The sequence below is a fragment of the Trachypithecus francoisi genome, unplaced genomic scaffold (assembly GCF_009764315.1).
Source record: "Trachypithecus francoisi isolate TF-2019V2 unplaced genomic scaffold, Tfra_2.0 Lachesis_group11, whole genome shotgun sequence".
NCBI classification, from domain to species: Eukaryota; Metazoa; Chordata; class Mammalia; order Primates; family Cercopithecidae; genus Trachypithecus; species Trachypithecus francoisi.
In genome coordinates, this window is record NW_022681456.1 from 36855395 (window position 1) to 36876023 (window position 20629).

At 40.1% G+C, this 20629-nt stretch overlaps 1 protein-coding gene across 1 annotated transcript in view; it reads right to left on the bottom strand.

Moving 5' to 3' along the window:
* Nucleotides 1-20629, bottom strand: part of CFAP54 (cilia and flagella associated protein 54) — a 373684-nt gene that overhangs the window by 348321 nt on the left and 4734 nt on the right. The window contains exons 2-5 of the mRNA XM_033220975.1: nt 13999-14104; nt 10878-11021; nt 8196-8367; nt 2905-2963 (exon numbers count right to left, since the gene is read on the bottom strand). Coding sequence (XP_033076866.1) covers nt 2905-2963; nt 8196-8367; nt 10878-11021; nt 13999-14104 — 481 coding nt within the window. The remainder of the gene's footprint in view (nt 1-2904; nt 2964-8195; nt 8368-10877; nt 11022-13998; nt 14105-20629) is intronic.

Sequence of the window (20629 nt, forward strand, 5' to 3'; positions counted from 1 at the left end):
CGCTGCAGCCTCATTTATATCAGCTTACACCATTTAAAGAAAATGACAAGCAATTTCAAAGTTAGGACTTAAAGTTTATGTAATGGTATGTGAAATAATTTGACAGTAACTGTTCAAGCCACATACACTGTCAAACTACTTCAGTTTCACAGTAAAATGAAACAGAAATCAATCGTTTCTTAGAATGAACTGATTGTAGATGTATTCTTTAATGTTTGCTGAGTACTATACTACAGTTTTAAATGCCATCAAAGAAACTACTCCATAAACAAAAGCAAAATGGTCGTATGTCCTCAGGGAAAGAGGTTTCAGAAGTCTGACCACCTTCTATTCCCTAAGCTTATGCTGGTGACCTGCTGCAGCACTAAGGAAGAGCCCCTGGTTAGTTCTTGCTTTCAGGATGTCTTTAGGAAGACAGGGTTATATCAGAAAATATCAGCTCCTTCTCTGCAGCTTCTCCATTTGAGTAAGTAAACCAAAATAAAATGGGTCGTCATGATGGGATTCCATTTAGTCAACAGACGTGCATTATTCTAACGGTACAGGGTGACATTGCCCCTGGTCTCAGTACATCTCTGACTAGATGTGTGACCCTCAGCAAAGTCACTTTTCCCAGCCTCAGCTCGCTTATCTATTCCATAAGATAGAGGTAATGGCCGGGCGCGGAGGCTCACACCTGTAATCCCAGCACTTTGGGAGGCTCGAGGCGGGCAGATCACTGGAGGCCAGGGGTTCGAGACCAGCCTAGCCAATATGATGAAACTCCATCTCTACTAAAAATACAAAAAATTAGCCGGGCATGGTGGTGGGTGCCTGTAATCCCAGCTACTCACGGGGCTGAGGCAGGAGAATCACTTGAACCCAGGAGGCAGATGTTGCAGTGAGCTAAGATGGCGCCACTGCACCTAGCCTGGGCGACAGAGCAAGACTCAGTCTCAAAAAAAAAGAAAAAAAAGAACTATACTCATTTTAGTCTCATTTTACAGGCAATTTAAGTTTTGAAATATAATTAATAAAAGAATAATTTTAGCGGCATAATTTATGTACCCTGTGCTTTTATTAATTCATATAAAATATTATTGGTTCCCATGGTTTCCTTATGGTTGAAAAACTGAAGATTAGAATACATATATTAATCAGCATGACAAAATACTCAACTATCCTTATTTTACCAGAGACAAACTCATGGTATATAAGGCAGAGAGGAAATGTCTTACAAAGGTTATGAATAAGAAATTATTTTAAGATGACTGTCACTTTAAAATTCTCTCAGCATTAACAAGCACAAACACTAACAGTCAAATGTTGGCACAGACATCTCTGCCCTTCAAAGCTTTGGCAGCAAGCACCGCAGCAGACCAAACTATGATGGTCCTGTGAAGCCGTGTTTGTTGTTGTTACACCAAGAGCAACCAGAGTATGCAAATTCTCTTTAGGAAATCATGTGGAACTGAATGTAGCATCATTGCAATAGTCTGTAGGCCAAGTTTACATTAGACCTGGGACAGTCCCCCCTCAATTTAATTCACACTCAGAAAGCTGGCACAGAGCTTCAAGTCACTGTCTGTCATAGAGTTTTTTAATTTGAGAAGCAAAACAGAGAGAGAACACATAATTAATGTTATCCATTGAGCATGCAAATTTCTTTACTTCCATTTTTATTTTTCAAATGTTGTCAACTTTTAAGATACTTGGCTATGCTTTGAGGAAATAAGAAAAAACGTATCTCTCCTGAGTGTTAGAATATTCAGGGTAAGGTTCTGCATGGAATAAAGAATAAAAGTAGTCATGTTTCAGATGCCAGCAACAACTCAAGCTGGGTCTCAATGGGAGTATGTTCGCCCTTCTTGGCCTACATTCCAATAACTGGAAAATTAATACAGGGAATAAATATGTCTCCCACGGACAAAAACGCTACCAACATTGTATGGAAGTCAATAGAAGTGTCAGCAACTTCCTCAAGCTAACACTGAGCAGTGAGTACTGGTAAGAATCTTATTATAAAATAAAGTCTCCTTGCCTTCGTCATGCAGCTGGGTTAGAGTTTAAGTGTGCATTCACCTGATTAGCATGCAGGCCAGAAGTGAAAGCACTTCAAGCAGAATAAAATCCAAGCTTCAAATCATGACATAAAGGGGGTAACCATAGGTTATCATCCAAACCAGGACATCTTTTTAAAATTTTCTATTTTATTTTATTTGAGACAGAGTCTTGTTCTGTCACTTAGGCTAGAGTGCAAAGTGGCATGATCTCGGCTCTCTGCAACCTCTGCCTCCCAGGCTCAAGCAATCTTCCCACCTCAGCCTCCCAAGAAGCTGGGACTACAGGTATGTGCCACCAGGTCCAGCTAATTTTTGCATTTTTTGTAAAGACGGGGTTTTGCAATGTTGGTCAAGCTGGTCTCTAACTCCTGGCCTCAAGTGATCTGCCTGTCTAGGTCTCCCAAAGTGCTAGGATTACAGGTGTAAGCTACTGCACCCGGCCCAGGCCACTTTTGCTAGTAAAAGTGGACACTACTGATAATTACTAACAGGAAAACAGGCATAAACCAGGACTTTGCTGGGCAAGCCAGGATGGGTGGTCACCCTACCTAAAGCTATACTAACCAGATGGATGTTCACTATCAAGTGTGACAAGTACGACTATCTGAGACACAGAGAATACTAACATCTTCAGGAATTTCCTTTCTTTTCATTAACATTTTATCATCTATATTTCAACATATGATCCCTATTAAAGCAAAACTAAGAATAACAATGCTATATAATATATATTTACTAAATTTTATATTATATAATTATCTAAATATTCCTTGTTTAACATTCAATATACTGCGCAATGAAAGCCTTAAGAAAAATAAAACAGGAAATAGAGGGGAAAATATTTGGTCAGTACATTTCATACCTTGGAAGACTGACCTATGGCCATCAGTTTTCTGCAAATGGTGTAAATATAAATGGTACCTGGATGGAGAAAACGATTGTTAACATGTTGTACAGTCAAATGGTAGAAATTTTATATTCCAATTTCTGTGGTTTAAGTCTGTAGTTCCCAAAACAAGTGATCTCGTGAGCAAGTCTGATAATGGTATACAGAGTCATACTCATCATAATTTTTCGTGTAACTTGTAAACAAAATCATTAAAATAATTAATATGGCCATATTTTAAATATGTTGACACAAGAATCTTTTAGTCTCATTTTCCAGGCAATTTAAGTTTTGAAGTATAATGAACAAAAGAATAATTCTAGTGGCATAATTTATGTACCTTGTGCTTTCATTAATTCATATAAAATATTACTGGTTCCCAGCTGGGTACAGTGGCTATGCCTGTAATCCCAGCACTTTGGGAGCCTGAGGCAGGCGGATCACGAGGTCAGGAGTTCAAGGCCAGCTGGGCCAATATGGTAAAACCCCGTTTCTACTAATAATACAAAAATTAGCCGGAGGTGGTGGCACGCACCTGTAGTCTCAGCTACTCGGGAGGCTGAGGCAGAAAAATTGCTTGAACCTGAGAGGCGGAGATTAGAGTGAGCTGAGATCGTGCCACTGCACTCTAGCCTGGGCGACAGAGCAAGACTCCATCTCAAAAATATACATATTATTGGTTCCCATGGTTTCCTTATGGTTGAAAAACTAAAGATTTATCTCCAAATAAGATCACAATACATATTTAATCAGCATGGCAAAATACTCAACAAGGAAACTCATAATAATCTAAAAATTGCAATGCATAACAGGTCACATTATATTCACTCTTGGACTCATATAACATTTTTCCCATTATTATGGTGTGTCCTATAAGCATTCTAATGAAAAACAGCATTTCCAACACCTAAGTAAGGTTATTCAAGTATGCTTTTTTGTCAGACCATTAATTAAAAGAGGATAGAAGGCTGGAGGGAGGGTTGAAGAGAGGAGTGGGGAACATCACCATACTTCTCTCTGTATACAAGCAGTTTATCAAGCTATAAACATAACCAAAAGATGGTAACATGCTTTTAAAAGGCATGTAATTATAACAGGAGTCTAAATATTTTCTATAAAGTATCTAATATTTGTAACCATAAAAGTTCAACAGTTATGAATTCTATGCTCAGGTTTAAACTTTAAAAGTTTCTGATGGCCGGGCATGATGGCTCACACCTGTAATCCCAGCACTTTGGGAGGCCAAGGCGGGCAAAACACCTGAGGTCAGGAATTCGAGACCAGCCTGGCCAATGTGGAGAAAACCCATCTCTACTAAAAATACAAAATTAGCTAGGCATGATGGTATGCACCTGTAATCCCAGCTACTCAGGAGACTGAGGCAGGAGAATCACCTAAGCCCAGGTGACAGAGGTTGCAGTGAGCCAAGATTGCGCCACCGCACTCCAGCCTGTGTGACAGAGCGAATCTCCATCTCAAAAAAATGAATAAATAAAAAGTTTGTGAGAAAATGGCAACTGCATCAAAACATCTATCACTTGATTAAAACACAACTGTAAGCATCATAAACATCAATTACACAAATCAGTGACCCCCCCAAATTGAACAAACTTTAAACTTAAATGTATAGTACCCTAAATTTCATAGAGAATGCAATTGGTCCTTAATACTCAGGGACTCGGCATTATTCGTGTGACTACCCCCAGCAACTGCAGTTATTCATTCCACTGAAGATCCACTGGGGAAGAAACCACTCGACTAATAACAACTCGAGCTCAGCAGACTTATCTCAACGAGGCTTTGTTGACCTCTACTCTTCACCTTTTTCATTTCTGTCTTTTTTTTCTTTTTTTTTTTTTTTTTTGAGATAGAGTCTCGCTCCGTCACCCAGGCTGGAGTACAGTGATGCAATCTTGGCTTACCGCAACCTCCATCTCTTGGGTTCAAGCGATTCCCGTGCCTCAGGCTCTCAAGTAGCTGGGATTACAGGCACTTGCCACCACGCTCAGCTAATTTTTGTATTTTTAGTAGAGACGGGGTCTGGCCATGTTGGCCAGGCTGGCCTCAAACTCCTGACCTCCAGTGATCTGGCTTCCCAAAGTGCTGGGATGAGAGGCATGAGCCACCATTCCTGGCCTCTACTCTTCATCTTTAAAAATAAAATTGTATAAGTGTTTCTTTGTAGGAAAAAAAAAAAACAGTCACCAAGTAAAAATATGCACAGGAAACACGTGCCTGTCCACAAAACATGTGATGAGGATGTAAGCCAGGAGCCTATATAAACATACCAGTAATGGGGAACTGGGGAACTCAGGAAGGCCTCAGGAGACTGCCCTCAAGAATGACAAGGGCCTTCTGTATTTCAAAAAGGTGCCTTTAACCTTTCCAGCCCTAAAAGGTTCTAATTGTAACTGAGTCCTTTGACAGTTCAAGATCTTGGCATGGCTCACAAATTCCTGCTGCAAAAGCCAGACTCAGAGAGTAAATGGTATCAGATGGAACACAGACTGAATCTTTATGATCTCAGGGTATTTCTGGAAGTTTGTTTGGCTTTGTTCCTTTTTGAGATGGAGTCTTGCTCTGTCACCCAAGCTGGAGTGCAGTGGCATGATCTTGGCTCACTGCAACCTCCGCCTCCCAGGTTCAAGCAAATCTCCTGCCTCAGCCTCCCGAGTAACTGGGATTATAGGCATGCACCACTACATCCAGCTAATTTTTGCATCTTTAGTAGAGACCCAGTTTCACCATGTTATCCAGGCTGGTCTTGAACTCCTGACCTCAGGTGATCCACCTGCCTTGGCCTCTCAAAGTGTTAGGATTACAGGTGTGAGCCACCGTGCCCAGCCTAAATTTTTATTTAAAAACCAAGATTGGTTAAATATTTGAAGAAACCAAGGGTGTGTGTGTGTATAACAGTCAATTAAAAGTAAATACAGTAAATGTCTAACTGAAAAGGTCAAATGTATTTTGATAAGTTATCAAGGCACATTTGACCTTTTCAGTCAAATATAGTTTTGATTACTTAAATTCCAAATTGTCAAAACTTCAGGGTCTTTGCACTTGTTGATCCCCCAGCTGGAATGCCCTTCCACCAAACACTCAGAAACTTCACTATCCAAACTCCTTCAGGTCTTTGTTCCACAGTCATCTCAGCAGCCCAGCCCCTGCTCTCTCTATCCCCTTCTGGCTTTGACTTTTCTCCATAGCACTCGTCACCATCTGACACAATTCAGTTTTGATTTGTTTAGCATCTCCCTGCAATGGAAGTCAGCATGAGAACGGATTTTGTCTATTGTCCACTCCTGTGTCCCTAGCACCTAGAACAATGCCTAGCATATGGTAGGTATTCAGTAAGTTTTAGATGAATAAATTAAAACAGGGAGAGTAGTTACTGAAACTAAGTATGTGTATCTCCCAGAACCCAGTAATTCCACTCCTGGGCACAGATCCCAGAAAACTCTCGCACAGGTCTATAAAAGGACATGTGTAAGGATATTCATTGCAGAATTATTTGTGCAGTTAGAGAGGTCAGGCAAACCAGGTGCTCATCGCCAGGCCTGTATGGATATCTGGAATATAATTCAGCAGGCTGAATTAATGAATTAGATTTACATACAGGAACTTAGCTAGATTCTAAAACCACAATATTCAGCAGGAAAAAAATAGGAAACAGAATAAAATCTAGAGCACAATGCCATGTGTATTAAAAAAGAGAAAAAGAAAAAAGCACATACCAAGAAAAGGGTATCAAGGATACAGAAATAATCTTTTTTTTTTTTAAGACTATTGAGAGAGGCTGGGCATGGTGGCTCACGCCTGTAATTCCAGCACTTCGGGAGGCGGAGGTGGGCAGACTGCCTAAGGCCAGGAGTTCAAGACCAGCCTGACTACCACGGTAAAAATCCGTCTCTACTAAAAATACAAAAATTAGCCAGGTGTGGTGGTGCATGCCTGTCATCCCAGCTACTCGGGAGGCTGAGGCAGGAGAATCACTTGAACCTGGGAGGTGGAGGTTGCAGTGAGCCGAGATCATGCCACTGCACTCCAGTCTTAGCAACACAATGAGACTCCATCTCAAAAAAAAAAAAAAAAAAAAGACTGTTGAGAGAAATGTAATTCCAGTGCTTTGGAAGGCTGATGCAGAATGGCTTGAGACCAGAAGTTCAAGGCTCAAGGCTGCAGTGACTGTGCCACACTGCACTCCACTCTGGGTGAGAAAGCGAGACCCTGTCTCAGACAAAAAAATAAAAAATAAAAAAAGACTTGTTTGGGTTGTGATCTTAAAAGGGGTAAAGACAGGGAATCATACTCATTTCCACCACTCAAACAAGGGCTGACCATAGGGCTCAACCACTGGGCCTAACACAGAATTGCTGCTCCTTCTCTGTCCCTGCCAAGATGTGTAAGAGATGGCAGTGGTGGTACAGGTAACATCGAATCTCTGGAGGATGATCAGACACAAAAGCTTAATAATCACTGGACTGAAAAAAGCTCATCAAAGTTGGCCTCATCTCTGGCAGCAAATGTAAAGTCTGATTTCAATCAAAATGTCAAAACATGACTTGGGGGTGGGTGAGAAAGGAAAAGGCTAGAAAATATACTTTCAGTTGCCATGGATGAGGGAAAATCCAATATGTTTCCTTGAAGTTATTTGATCCTGGCTTATGCACATCGAACACACTGTCATTATTATTTTCCTTTTAAAAATATATTATCCAGAGGACAATACAGTAAGTTGCAAATTTAAAATAGAGAAAAGCAAGTATTACATTTTTTAGCTGAGATTCATTTCTTTGGACATACACATAATGTACGTGTACGTGTGTGTGTGTGGTGTGTGTGTGTGTGTGTTCCTCAGCGCTTCTCACTCAAAATCAAGTAGGAGGAGAAGGTCACTTTGTAGAAACCCAAAACCAAGTTGTTTGAGGACAGGGCCAGTAAATGGGTGATGCTTAGAAGCAATCTAACCTGCACTGGTTCTTTGACCTTTCCCCATCTATATTTACTCGTTAACTCTGCTTTTTGAACACCCAACAGTGATTATTCCCACAGTCTCTGACCCTTTCCCCAGTGAAAACCCAAAGACATGCTTTATCCACCCCAATTTACAAGGACAAACATGTCATACAAATGTTGAAAAAAAATACAATCATCCTATTATGAAATGCATATGTTTTAAATCACAAGGTACTCAAGCTACTGTCAAACTTAGCATTGAAGTAATTTTCTGAAAGACACAATGGAAAATAAAATACATCAGCATATACCATTGAAGATAATCCAGCAAAGATGCTCCTGTGGCAGAGCCACCTGCATGATGAGCCTTAAGGACGACAAGATATGCAGACACTGGACCACAGATTCTTTATTCTGCAGGTTTTCATCATTGTCACAGACCAGCTGGTAGTTGCACATATTTTTGCCACTCAAAGCATGAAACTGAAACAAACGGGATAATAGAAATAGAAATAACTGACCAGGAACAGTAGCTCATGCCTGTAATCCCATCACTTAGGGAGGCGAATCACCTGAGGTCAGGAGTTCGAGACCAGCCTGGCCAACATGGTGAAATCCTGTCTCTACTAAAAATACAAAAATTAGCTGAGCGTGGTGGCACATGCTTGTAATCCTAGCTACTTAGGAGGCTGAGGCAGCAGAATCATTTGAATCTGGGAGGCAGAGGTTGCAGTGAGCCAAGATCATGCCACTGCATTTCAGCCTGGGTGACAAGAGTGAAACTCCATCTCAAAAAAAAAAAAGAAAGAAAGAAAAAGAAAAAATAAATAGAAATAGAAATAACTTAGGAAAGCATTTCTCAGAATGTAAAAATCTAAAATGGAAACAATTATGAATAATTAATTTAATAGTGTAGAAAAAAACATGATAGATAGGGTTCTTTAAAACATCCATCCAGTTAAGACTAGCTTTCCTTAGTCAAAAGAAATTCAAAAAGAAAAAAAAAAATCCTATTACCAAAAATACAGAATTGAACCAATTGTTATAAGCTCACCCAGTGGCATTTTAACTTATTTATTAAATCAGATGTGATTATAACCATTTACACAATTCACCCAACAAACGTTTCTTGAGCACCTCTATTAGCCACACTCTGCTAGGCAACAGGGACTCTAGGAGGAGGAAGAAACGGACGCTGCTCTTAGAGGAGGGAAAACAGTTACAGGCTCATGCCTCCAGGCTCAAGCAGCATTGAAAGGACTGCTGTGGTCACTGAATTGAAAGTATTTTGTAAGGTTGGATGAGACAGTTTAAAATAAAGAAGCGAGGCTGAGGCAGGCAGATCACCTGAGGTCAGGAGTTCAAGACCAGCCTGGTCAACATGAAGAAACCCCATCTCTACTAAAAATACAAAAATTTTCCGGGCATGGCGGCACACACCTGTAATCCCAGCTACTTGGGAAGTTGAAGCAGGAGAATCACTTGGGCCCAGGAGGTGGAGGTTGCAGTGAGCCAAGATTACACCACTATACTCCAGCTTGGGCAACAGACTGAGCCTCTGTCTATAAAAAAAAAAAAAAAAAAAAAAAAAAATAGTGAGGCTACTATAGGGGTGACCCAAGCTCAGAAAAATAGAGATCATTCCATGTATTCCAAGGAATTTGGAATTTAGCCAAAAGGCAAAGTCAATGGGTAGTGGAACAAAAAGACAGATTTCTACTTTAGAAATTAATTGGCCAGGTATGGTGGCTCACACCTGTAATCCCAGCACTTTGGGAGGCCAAGGCAGGCAGATCATGAGGTCAGGAGTTCGAGACCAGCCTGACCAACATGGTGAAACCCTGTCTCTACTAAAAATACAAAAATTAGCTGGGCATGGTGGTGGGCGCCTGTAATCCCAGCTACTCAGGAGGCTGAGGCAGGAGAATCGCTTGAACCTGTGAGGCAGAGGTTGCAGTGAGCCGAGATCACACTACTGCACTCCAGCCTGGGCAACAGAGCAAGACCCCATCAAAGAAAGAAAGAAAGGAAAGAAATAAAAAAGAAAGAAGGAAGGAAGGAAGGAAGAAAGGAAGGAAGGGAGGGAGGGAGGGACATTAATTCCAGTAAAGTGTGAAAAGCAAAAAGCAGAAGGTGGGGGGGGTCAAGGCTACAAAAAGGGGAGTAGGAGAGACCTTTTCCCTAATGGGGTGCCAACTTACATTGCCCAGTATTCTCATTCGTGTACCTATGGTACAGCCAAATTGAACTGTTCAATTGTCCCCTAAACATGCCTTGAGAGTTTCTGCTTATTAACCACATACTGTTCCCAAGGCCTTGAATAGTCCTCAAGTTTGAAGTAACATAGATTTAGAGTCAGACTGATCAGGGTTCAAACACCAACCCTGCCCATTGCTTTAAGCAGGCTAATAAACTTCCATTTCCTAATCTGTAAAAGAGTCTCCTCTTAGGACTTTAATGAGGCTGCAAATGATAATTCACACAATATATTTAGAAGAGTATTTAGCACATGAAAACTGTTCAACCCATGAATCAATGGCAGTAATTAACAAAATATTGGTATACTAGAAAAAAAGTATAAATTTTTATATCAATAGATTTATGTTTAATCTCAAGAGCCACTTTTTATACTATGTGATAAGCTTTATTTTTCTCTTCTGTAAAATAGGGATAATAGTATGTACTCATAAAATTGATTTATCAAATTTGTTTTCCAAAGCACTTTATAAACTAAAAGCACTCTACAAATATTAGCTATTAAATAACAACTGCTACATGAATGAGTGACTGCAGTGACTTAATCTCCAAACATCCTTACAAAGCTTAGTAAGTTCACTTTCTTATCCAGCACTGAAAGTATTTATTAAGCAACTTATAGCACACAGCTAGATGCTATGCTAAGCCAACAAAAGACATTTAGAAGCTATCAACTAAAAGATATATTGCATAGCTAATCATAAATTGTAGCTATTTCAGCTGCTCTTTCATCTTACTGTAAGTCCAGCAGTTTTATCTCTAAAGCCTTTTGGGAAAAAGGCAGCCTTGAATTGAGTTACATCCACTTTATTCTCATCAAAATTGGTATTGAACTGCTGAAGATATCTTCCATAGCATTGTAAAAGGGCCAGTTTGTATTCCTGAAATAAAAAGAGGACTTGATTAAAATTCCAAAATATCATTTAGCTTATCATTGTTAGGTAATATTCATATTATTACTAATAGTATCAATGTTAATTATTACAATTATACCATTACTACTGGCTCCATTTTTCCAAAAACATAGTATATGACAGATACTGCACTATACAATGTATGTGCATTATTTCATCTAATTCTCCTCACAATGAGCCTATGTGAGATGGGACCATCATGACCACAAGGATGAGAATATTTACTATGGCACTGTGTGTGGTAATACCTACATATACTCAAAATCCAGGTTCCAAAATTCAGCATCATCAGATCATGGTAACCCACATACCCAGAGAGGTGGATGAGTAGTCTTGCTTCTCTGATACCTCATAGGCTTGAAAAAGAAAAGAAAGGAAGAGTGAGTGAGACGAAGGAAGGGAGGGAGGAAGGGAGGGAGGAAGGGAGGGAGGGAGGGAGGGAGGAAGGGGGGGAAAGGAAGGAAGGAGGAGGGAGGGAGGGAGGGAGGAAGGAAGGAGGGGAGGGAGGGAGGGAGGAAGGAAGGAAGGAGGGGAGGAGGGAGGGAGGGAGGAGGGAGGAAGGAAGGAAGGAAGGAAGAAGGAAGGAAGGAAGGAAGGAACGAAGGAGGGAAGGAAGGGGAAGGAAGAGGAAGGGATAGGAAAGGAAAAGAAAAGGGAAGAGAAGGGGAAAGGAAAGGAAGGAGAAAGAAAGGAAGGGAAATAGAGAGAAAGAAAGGAAGGAAAAGAAAGGAAAGGAAGAAAGAGAGAGGGAGGGAAGGAGGAGGGAAAAAATAAAATAAAAAATAAAGGGAGGGAGAGAAAGAAAGAGAAAGGAAGGGAAGGAGACAGACAGGGAGGAAGGAGACGAAGGGAGAGGGAGGGAGAGAGGAAGGAAGAGAGGAAGAAAGAGGGAACCAAAGAAGAGAAGCTAAAAGAAACAAATGCAGAGTGAGGTGAGCTACCTGCCTCTCATCTGTCAACAGACTCTGAAGCTGCATCAGGACAAATAAAAAGCATTTGAGCAGTGGGATTTTTATTCATTCAAAGTCATGCTTGTGTTCCCATAACAGAATCAGATGCCCCATTTCTGTAACCCACAGGGCTCAGTTACCTGGAGGGTTTCAGAGCAGAGGATGTAAGCAGTCCTTTCAAAATGAGTCACTTGCAACCCTTCCTCAGCTCCCTCTCCTGCAACTTCATCCCCAGGAAAAGCAACTGCCCCAAGTGTGAACTGCCTGTCCAGTTACCTAGCCCCTTGGGAGGCATCTTCAGTCAAACACTGTTTTATTTAAATTTCTATTATAGATTTGTTTTTTGCTCACTAATTAATCCTGAATCTTTTCTACTCTAACTTGAGTCATATATAAATTCAAATCTAGGTTTAAAACAAATATTCCACAAGACAATCTTTACTACAACTAAAATAAAAATAGAGCCTAGAAACCAAAGTAACAAGTTCGTTTTCAGAATTATACATACCTTTTTTTTTTTTTTTTTTTAAGAGACAGTGTTTTGCCATGTTGCCAGGTTGGCAGGTTGGTCTCAAACTCCTGGGCTCAAGCAATCTGCCCTCCTCAGCCTACCAAAGTTCTGGGATTACAGGTGTGAGCCACCATGCCCAGCCTGGGCAACATTTCTTTCAGTGAAAAGTAGATAAAACTTTTCCTTTGTTCTTTTAATTAAATATTAAAATATACTATCTAGGCCTTTCTATCTAAAACATTCTGAATCCTTAGCTACTAACCATCTTTAACTTGCTTTATCAGCTTTTAACATACACCTCCCTTCCCTCCAGCAATATCCACTGCACCCACACAGATATTTCTCAAACAACCCTACACTGTGCTTTTTAATTGTATTACTAGCTTCTTACACTGAAAAGTATAAGGATGGAGAGGGGGCTGGCTTCTAATTCTTGTCAAAACTCTTATTCCACTTACATGAATAAAGCTTACAAGTTGAATCTCACCTGGGTTTCTTTTCTGTAGCTTACCAAGCCCTGTTTTTCAAGTTTCTAAGACCCATGGTTCATTTATGTGGAACTATGGTTATTCTCTACTTTTGGCAGAAGAAAATAGATCTTAGTTCATCATTATGAAGTTCCACCACTCATATCCTCTATTTGGTAAATGTGTCTCCCAGACCAAGAGGATTAAAGTCCAGAATATAGAAACAGAGGGGAAAAATCAAGTTGAGAAACTGAAGATTGAGAAAACACTGAACACTGCCCACAGCTGGCCTAAAATCCCATTGTCTGATGTTCACATAATTTAGAATAATTTGGATCTAGGCCAGAGTTTAAGTGAGAAACTCACATGATCATTAATGGAAAACCCAGCCATGCTGTGGTCTCAGCAAACCAAGTCAACAAGTCCACAGCATTCCAAGCCCTAGACATTCAGGTGAAACTAAAAGTAGGACACAAACTCAGTTGGAATACAATACTGAGCAAGAAACAGGGTATGTATGGAATGACTATTATAATTACATATAGCAAAACATTAAGAAACAGTTGAAAGAGCTTAATAAACAGGGCACTGAAGCAGGCAACAGAGAGCTGCAAGGCCAAGAGCCCTGAAGGTTGACCACTGGGCAAGGCCAGCCATATGAAAAACAACAGGAAGTGGTGTCTGGGCTCCTTTGTATAAGGTAGGAACACGATGATTCAGCATTTCCTGTTGTGCACCTACCACACCCTCTGTGAACACGGCCACACTCCTGCCCATCCACAGCCAGCTGCCTGGCTGTCCAGGAATGTCTCACCTCTGGGAAATCTCAACTACAAAATTAAAAAGCAAACACTTTTTTAGTTACTGTGCCTTATTAAAATTTTTATGTACTCATTTATTTTTTTCTAAGAGAAAAATCAAAACATGTAAAATAGGAAGGGTATCAGACTAAATACTGTAATAATAATTAGCCAAATGAATTTCTTTTTGGCTCTCTTTCCTCCAGAGGCACTTACTTTCATTTGACAAAGGCTATCTCCAACCTTCAGAAGCTTTTCGTTGTAATAGTCTGCTGGCAGCCTGGGGGCGTATTTAGTCCAGATATTAAACAAAGAAGTGGCACTGTAAAAATCATAAAATAAAACGACATTGTCAAAGTCTGCAAGAAACCTCAATTAATTTGCAAGCAATCCTTTAAAACTTACCTTGTGCTAAGCCTTTCCAATGTGCCTTACTGTTAATCTCCAATTATTAACAATAAATGTAATTACAGTTAAAATTATTGCTTCCTATGTACCAAGCATTGATTGCAGCTCTTTACATATGTTTTTTTTTTTTAGATACTTTACTTCATAGAGCAATTTTAAGTTCACAACAGAATTGAGCAGAAGGTACTGAGATTTCCCATATATATACCCTGTGCCCCCAAACATGCGCAGCCCTCCCCCATTATCAACAACTCCACTAGAATGGTACCTTCGTTATGATGAACCTACATTGACACATCATTATCACCCAAAGTCCATAGTTTAGGGTTCACTGTTGGTGTCATCCATTCCATGGGTTTGGACAAATGTATATAATGTCTATTCACTGTGAAAATATCACAGAGTAGATTCATTATCCTAAAAATCCTCTGTGCTCCACTTATTCATCCCTCCTTTCCCGCTCAATCTCTGTTAACCACTGATATTTTTACTGTCTCCATAGTTTTGCCTTTTCCAAAATGTCATACAGTTGGAATCATACAGTAGGAAGCCTTTTCAGATTGGCTTCTTTCACTTAGCAATATGCATCTAAGTTTCCTCCATGTCTTCTCATGGCTTGATAGCTCATTTCTTTTTAGCACTGAATAATATTCCATTGTCTGGATGCATCACAGTTTATACACTCACATGCTGAATGACATCTTGGTTGCTTACAAGTTTTGGCAATTATGAAAAAGGCTGCCAGAAATACTGATGTGCAGGGGTTTTTGTGTTTTGTTTTGTTTTGTTTTTTGAGATAGAGTCTTGCTCCTGTTGCGCAGGCTGGAGTGCAGTGGCACGATCTTGGCTCACTGCAACCTCCACCTCCGGAGTTCAAGCAATTCTCCTTCCTCTGCCTCCCGAGTAGCTGGGATTACAGGCGTGCACCACCATACCTGGCTGATTTTTGTATTTTTAGTAGAGACAGGGTTTTGCCATGTTGGCCAGGCTGGTCTCAAATTCCTGACCTCAGGTAATCCACCCACCTAGGCCTCCCAAAGTGCTAGCACTACAGGCATGAGTCACCGCACCAGGCCCGATGTTCAGGTTTTTATATGGACATAAGTTTTCAATTCCTTTGGATAAATACCAAGGAGCACAAGGGGTGAATGTTATGGTAAGAATATGTTTAATTCTGTAAGAAACCACCTGTCTTCCAAAGTGGCTGTACTATTTTGCATTTCCACCAGCAATGAATGAGAGAATTCCCTGCTCTACATCCTTCCCAGCATTTGGTGTTGTCAGTGTTCTAGATTTTAGCCTTCCTAATAGGCATGAAGGGTATCTCATTGTTGCTTTAACTTGCATTCACCTGATTACATATGATGTGGAACATATTTTCATATGTTTATTTGCCATCTGTGTATCTTCTTTGGTGAGGTGTCTGTTAAAGTCTTTGGCCCATTTTTAAAATCAGGTTGTTGGCCAGACACAGTGGCTCACACCCGTAATCCCACCACTTTGGGAGGCTGAGACAGGTGGATCACTTGAGGTCAGGAGTTTGAGACCAGCCTGTCCAACATGGTGAACACGGTGAAACCTCGTCTCTACTAAAAATACAAAAATTAGCCAGGCATGGTGGCACACACCTGTAGTCCCAGCTACTCAGGAAGATAATCATCTGAACTCATGAGGTGGAGGCTGCAGTGAGCTGAGATCAGGCCACTGCACTCCAGCCTGGGCAAAAGAGCAAGACTTCATCTCAAAAAAATCAGTAAATAAATAAATAAATAAAATTTTTTTTAAAAGTAAAATCAGGTTGTTGTTATTGCTGAGTTTTCAGAGTTCTTTGTATACTTTGGATAACAGTCCTTTATCAAATAAGTCTTTTGCAAATATTTTCTCCCAATTTGTGGCTTATCCTTTCATTCCCTTGACAGTATCTTTCATAGAGCAGTAATTTTGAACTTTAATGAAGTTCAACTTATCAATTCTTTCTTTCATGGATCATGCCTTGGTACTGTATATTCAAAGTCATCACCAAACCCAAAGTCACCTAGATTCTCTCCTATGTTATCTACTAGGAGTTTCTTTATTTTTTATTTTTTGTTTTGAGACAGAGTCTTGCTCTGTCACCAGGCTGGAATGCAGTGGCGCCATCTCAGCTCACTGCAACCTCTGCCTCCTAGATTCAAGTGATTCTCCTGCTTCAGCCTCCCAAGTAGCTGGGACTACAGGCACGCACCACCACACTCAGCTAATTTTTGTATTTTTAGTAGAGATGGGTTTTCACCATGTTGACCAGGATGGTCTCGATCTCTTGATCTTGTGATCTGCCTGCCTCAGCCTCCCCAAGTGCTGGGATTACAGGCGTGAGCCATGGTCCCTGGCCAGGAGTTTCATAATAACTGCATTTTATATTTAGGTAGGTGATCCATTTTGAGTTAATTTTTGTGAAGGGCGTACGGTCTGCATCTAGATTCATTTTTTGGCATGTGGATATCCAGTTGTTCCAGGACCATTTACTGAAGATGCTGTTCTCCATTGAATTGACTTTGCTCACTTGCCAAATATCAGTTTGTTGCCAGAAAAGGGGTTTTGATCCAGACCCCAAGAGAGGACTCTTGAATCTCGCACAAGAAGGAATTCAAGACAAGTCACAGAGTGCAGTGGGAAGAGATCATTTATTGAAAGCTATTTAGTTACACAGTCGGGCAACCTCAGAAAGCAGGAAGATGAACACACTCTCTTTGTTTTAAACTCTTCTCATATAGGGGTCTTATCTATGTAAAAAGCCAGGCTAAGTTAGGTATACATGCAGGTAGGCCAACAGTGTGACAAAATTTATTACTCTGTTGATTTAAAGGAAACTATCCTCAACATTTTCATGTGCAGTACATCAAGGCATAGCTATAATTATCTTGAAGGCATATATTGTTATGGGTATTGGGACATGTGGACCTTCTGCTATTGTAGGTGTTTGTCTTTGCAGGCATCTTTAGGCTGTTTCTTCAACTGTAAAAAATTTATGACAAATTTACTTCAAATGTAAAAAATTATGGGTCACGCCTGGCAAGGAACGTGCCCTGCTAATTTTAAGATGGAGTTGATTTTAAAATGCCATTACTCTGGTTCTCCTATGCTCCTGTTTCCCTAACAAGTTGACTATATTTATGTGAGTCTATGTCTAAGCTGCGTATGTTGTTCCACGGATTTGTCTATTCTTTCACCAATGTCACACTATCTTGAATACTGTAGCTTTACAGCAAGTCTTGAAATTGAGTCGTGTCAGTCCTCCAACTTTCTTCTTCTCCTTCAATGCTGTGTTGGCTATTTCGGGTCTTTTGCCTATATGCGTACCTTTTTTCACTTCATTTTCACAACAACCCCAAGAAAGGTAATATCAATATCCCAAAGATACAGCTGATGAAGCTGAGGCTCAGTGCATCTATGATCTTAACGACTATATGAATGAGCTTTCCAGTCCTCTGGAAAGTAAACTCCCTGAGGTCAAGGACCTCAACAATATTATTCATTGCCCAGGCCCAACAGTAGTGAATACCTACTGCATGTAGGTACTCAATAAATATCTGCTGAAAGATGAATGAATGAATGAATGAATGATAGGGAAGAAAACATTCTTTGTTCTTGTTTTATTTTTTCCTGTGAAGGGCTCAGGGTTCAAACAGCCAGTCAATCCACTTAGAGCTATACTTCCCTCCACCAAGTAAAACAAAAACAAAACAAACAGTATTTTCAAAATGCTTTCTAACCAGAGTTTCAAACGGTAGCAGATCATTGCCTATTTTATTCATTCATTTCGTTAACATTTATTTCTTTCCTCTCTCCCAGAAATTATATATGCCTCTAGGAAAAATCCAAATATCCCCTAACAGGTGTCCAATCCTATCTCATAAATTTCTAGATAAGACTGAATGTTTGTGACCTCTCCCCCACTGCCCGCCAATTCATATGTTGAAATCCTAACCCCCAGTGTGGTTGTATTTGGAAACAGGACCTCTAAGGAAGCAATTAAGGTTAAATGAAATCATAAGGTTAGTACCCTGGCCTGATGGAATTAATGTCCCTACAAGAAGAGACTCCAGAGAGCTTGCTCTTTTATGATATGGTCATAAATTGTTTAGTCTCCATGCTTGAGGGCAAAGCAGTCTTCCACAAACCAGGAGAGGAGTCCTCATGAGAAACCAATCCTGCTGGATCTTGATCTGGGACTTCCAGCCTTCAGACTGTGAAAAATAAATAAATGTCTGTTGTTTAAGCCACCTGGTCTATAGTATTTTGTTATGGCAACCTGAGCTGGCTAATACAGGACCTAAACTTAAGAACTGAAGATGGCTGTAATACTTATGATGTACGTGTTGGAGTAATAATGAAACATCTAAACAGAAACCTGTCAATTAATTAATTTGGGTAATTAAATAATATTGATTGAGTCACTGATTGAGTGAAGGACGCAATGCATTCCTCCTTCACGAACTGAACTGATTAATCCTATATTTAGGTAGAAAAATATATGCATGTACCAAGTAACAAATAACAATGCCAAATAAATATGGCAAATATAAACCACAGACATTTAAAAGGGGAGAGGTGTTTTGTTTGCTTTATTACTTCTTTCACTTTCATTTGATGCTTCATGAAATGCCATGGTATTTGAATAAATATAATGAATCCAAGAAATTCACCATTTCTTACTAGAATTCTTAAATTATGTAGATGAAATAATTAATTCTTCTAAACCTTACAGATGAGATAATGATGACTAGGCTTGTTACTCATAAAAGAAAAATATCAGCTTTGTTAAATCAATCAAGATTATATAATAAGAAAGAAAAAATGTCTTTTTTGTTGAACTCTAAGTTCAGGTTAAGGCTGCTCATTGGGAATAGCTTACATAATGCTTAAACCAAAAATATATAATATATACTATAGAATGTACATCATTTGAGAAAAAAATGTTAATGTACTTGGGATTGCTGACTGTTGCTACATATGTAAAATGTTCTAAAATAGAAAATCATCCAGGTGCGATGGCTCACGCCTGTAATCCCAGCACTTTGGGAGGCCAAGGTGGGCAGATCGCTTGAGGTCAGGAGTTCAAGACCAGCCTGGGAAACATCACAAAACCCTGTCTCTACTAAAAAAAAACAAAAATTAGCTGGGTGTGGTGACACGCACCTATAGTACAGATACCAAGGAGGCTGAGGCACGTGAATCGTCTAATTGACTGAACCCAGGAGGCAGACGTAGCAGTGAGCCAAGATCCGGCTACTGCACTCCAGCCTGGGCGACAGAGCAAGACACTGTCTCAAAAAAAGAAAGAAAGAGAGAAAGAGAGACGAGAGAGAGAGAGAGAGAGAGAGAGAGAGAGACAGAAAGAAAAGAAAATCATAACTGTATAAGCAGAATACTTCAATACCTCAATCTTATGTGCTTATAGCAAAAGCACATTTTTTAAAAATGTATCACGCTCTTATTTAAAGACATTTCTGGTATGACAATAATTTATATTTTAAATACTATGAAATTTATGCTTATGGAAGTTACCATAGTTATAAGGAGAAACACATTTTGATATAAAAAATAATCATCTGTCGGCTGGGCGCAGTGGCTCACACCTGTAATCCCAACACTTTGGGAGGTCAAAGCCGGCGGATCATGAGGTCAAGAGATTGAGACCATCCTGACCAACATGGTGAAACCCTGTCTTTACTAAAAATACAAAAATTAGCTGGGTGTGGTAGCTCGCATCTGTAGTCCCAGCTACTCAAGAGGCTGAGGCAGGAGAATCACTTGAATCTGGGAGGCAGAAATTGCAGTGAGCCAATATCACATCACTGCACTCCAGCCTGGCGACAGAGTGAGACTGTCTCAAAAAATAATAATAATAACCATCTGTCAAATATATTATAAAAGCGACTCCTACCTCCTGTACTCCTAACTGGTCTCTACACTGCTATTCTTGTTCCCTTTGGATATGATCATCAGAATAATATCTTAAAACAAAAATTAGGCTGTGCATGGTGGCTCACACCTGTAATCCCAGCACTTTGGGAGGCTGAGGCGGGTGGATCACTCGAGGTCAGGAGTTTGAGACCAGCCTGGCCAACACAGTGAAACCCTGTCTCTACTAAAAACACAAAAATTAGCCAGGTGTGGTGGCATGAGCCTGTAATCCCAGCTACTCAGGAGGCTGAGGCAGGAGAATCGCTTGAACCCGGGAGGCAGAGGTTGCAGTAAGCTGAGATTGTGCCACTGCATTCCAGCCTTGTCGACAGAGTGAGACTGTCTCAAAAAAAAAAAAAAAAAAAAATTACATAATCCTTCTGCAAAACTATCCAATGGAATAAATGCAAACTCTTTAAAATGGCCTCTAAAACCATCCAAAGCCCTATTATTCCTCTAAATCTCACCTCATACTGTTGTACCTCTTTCACTG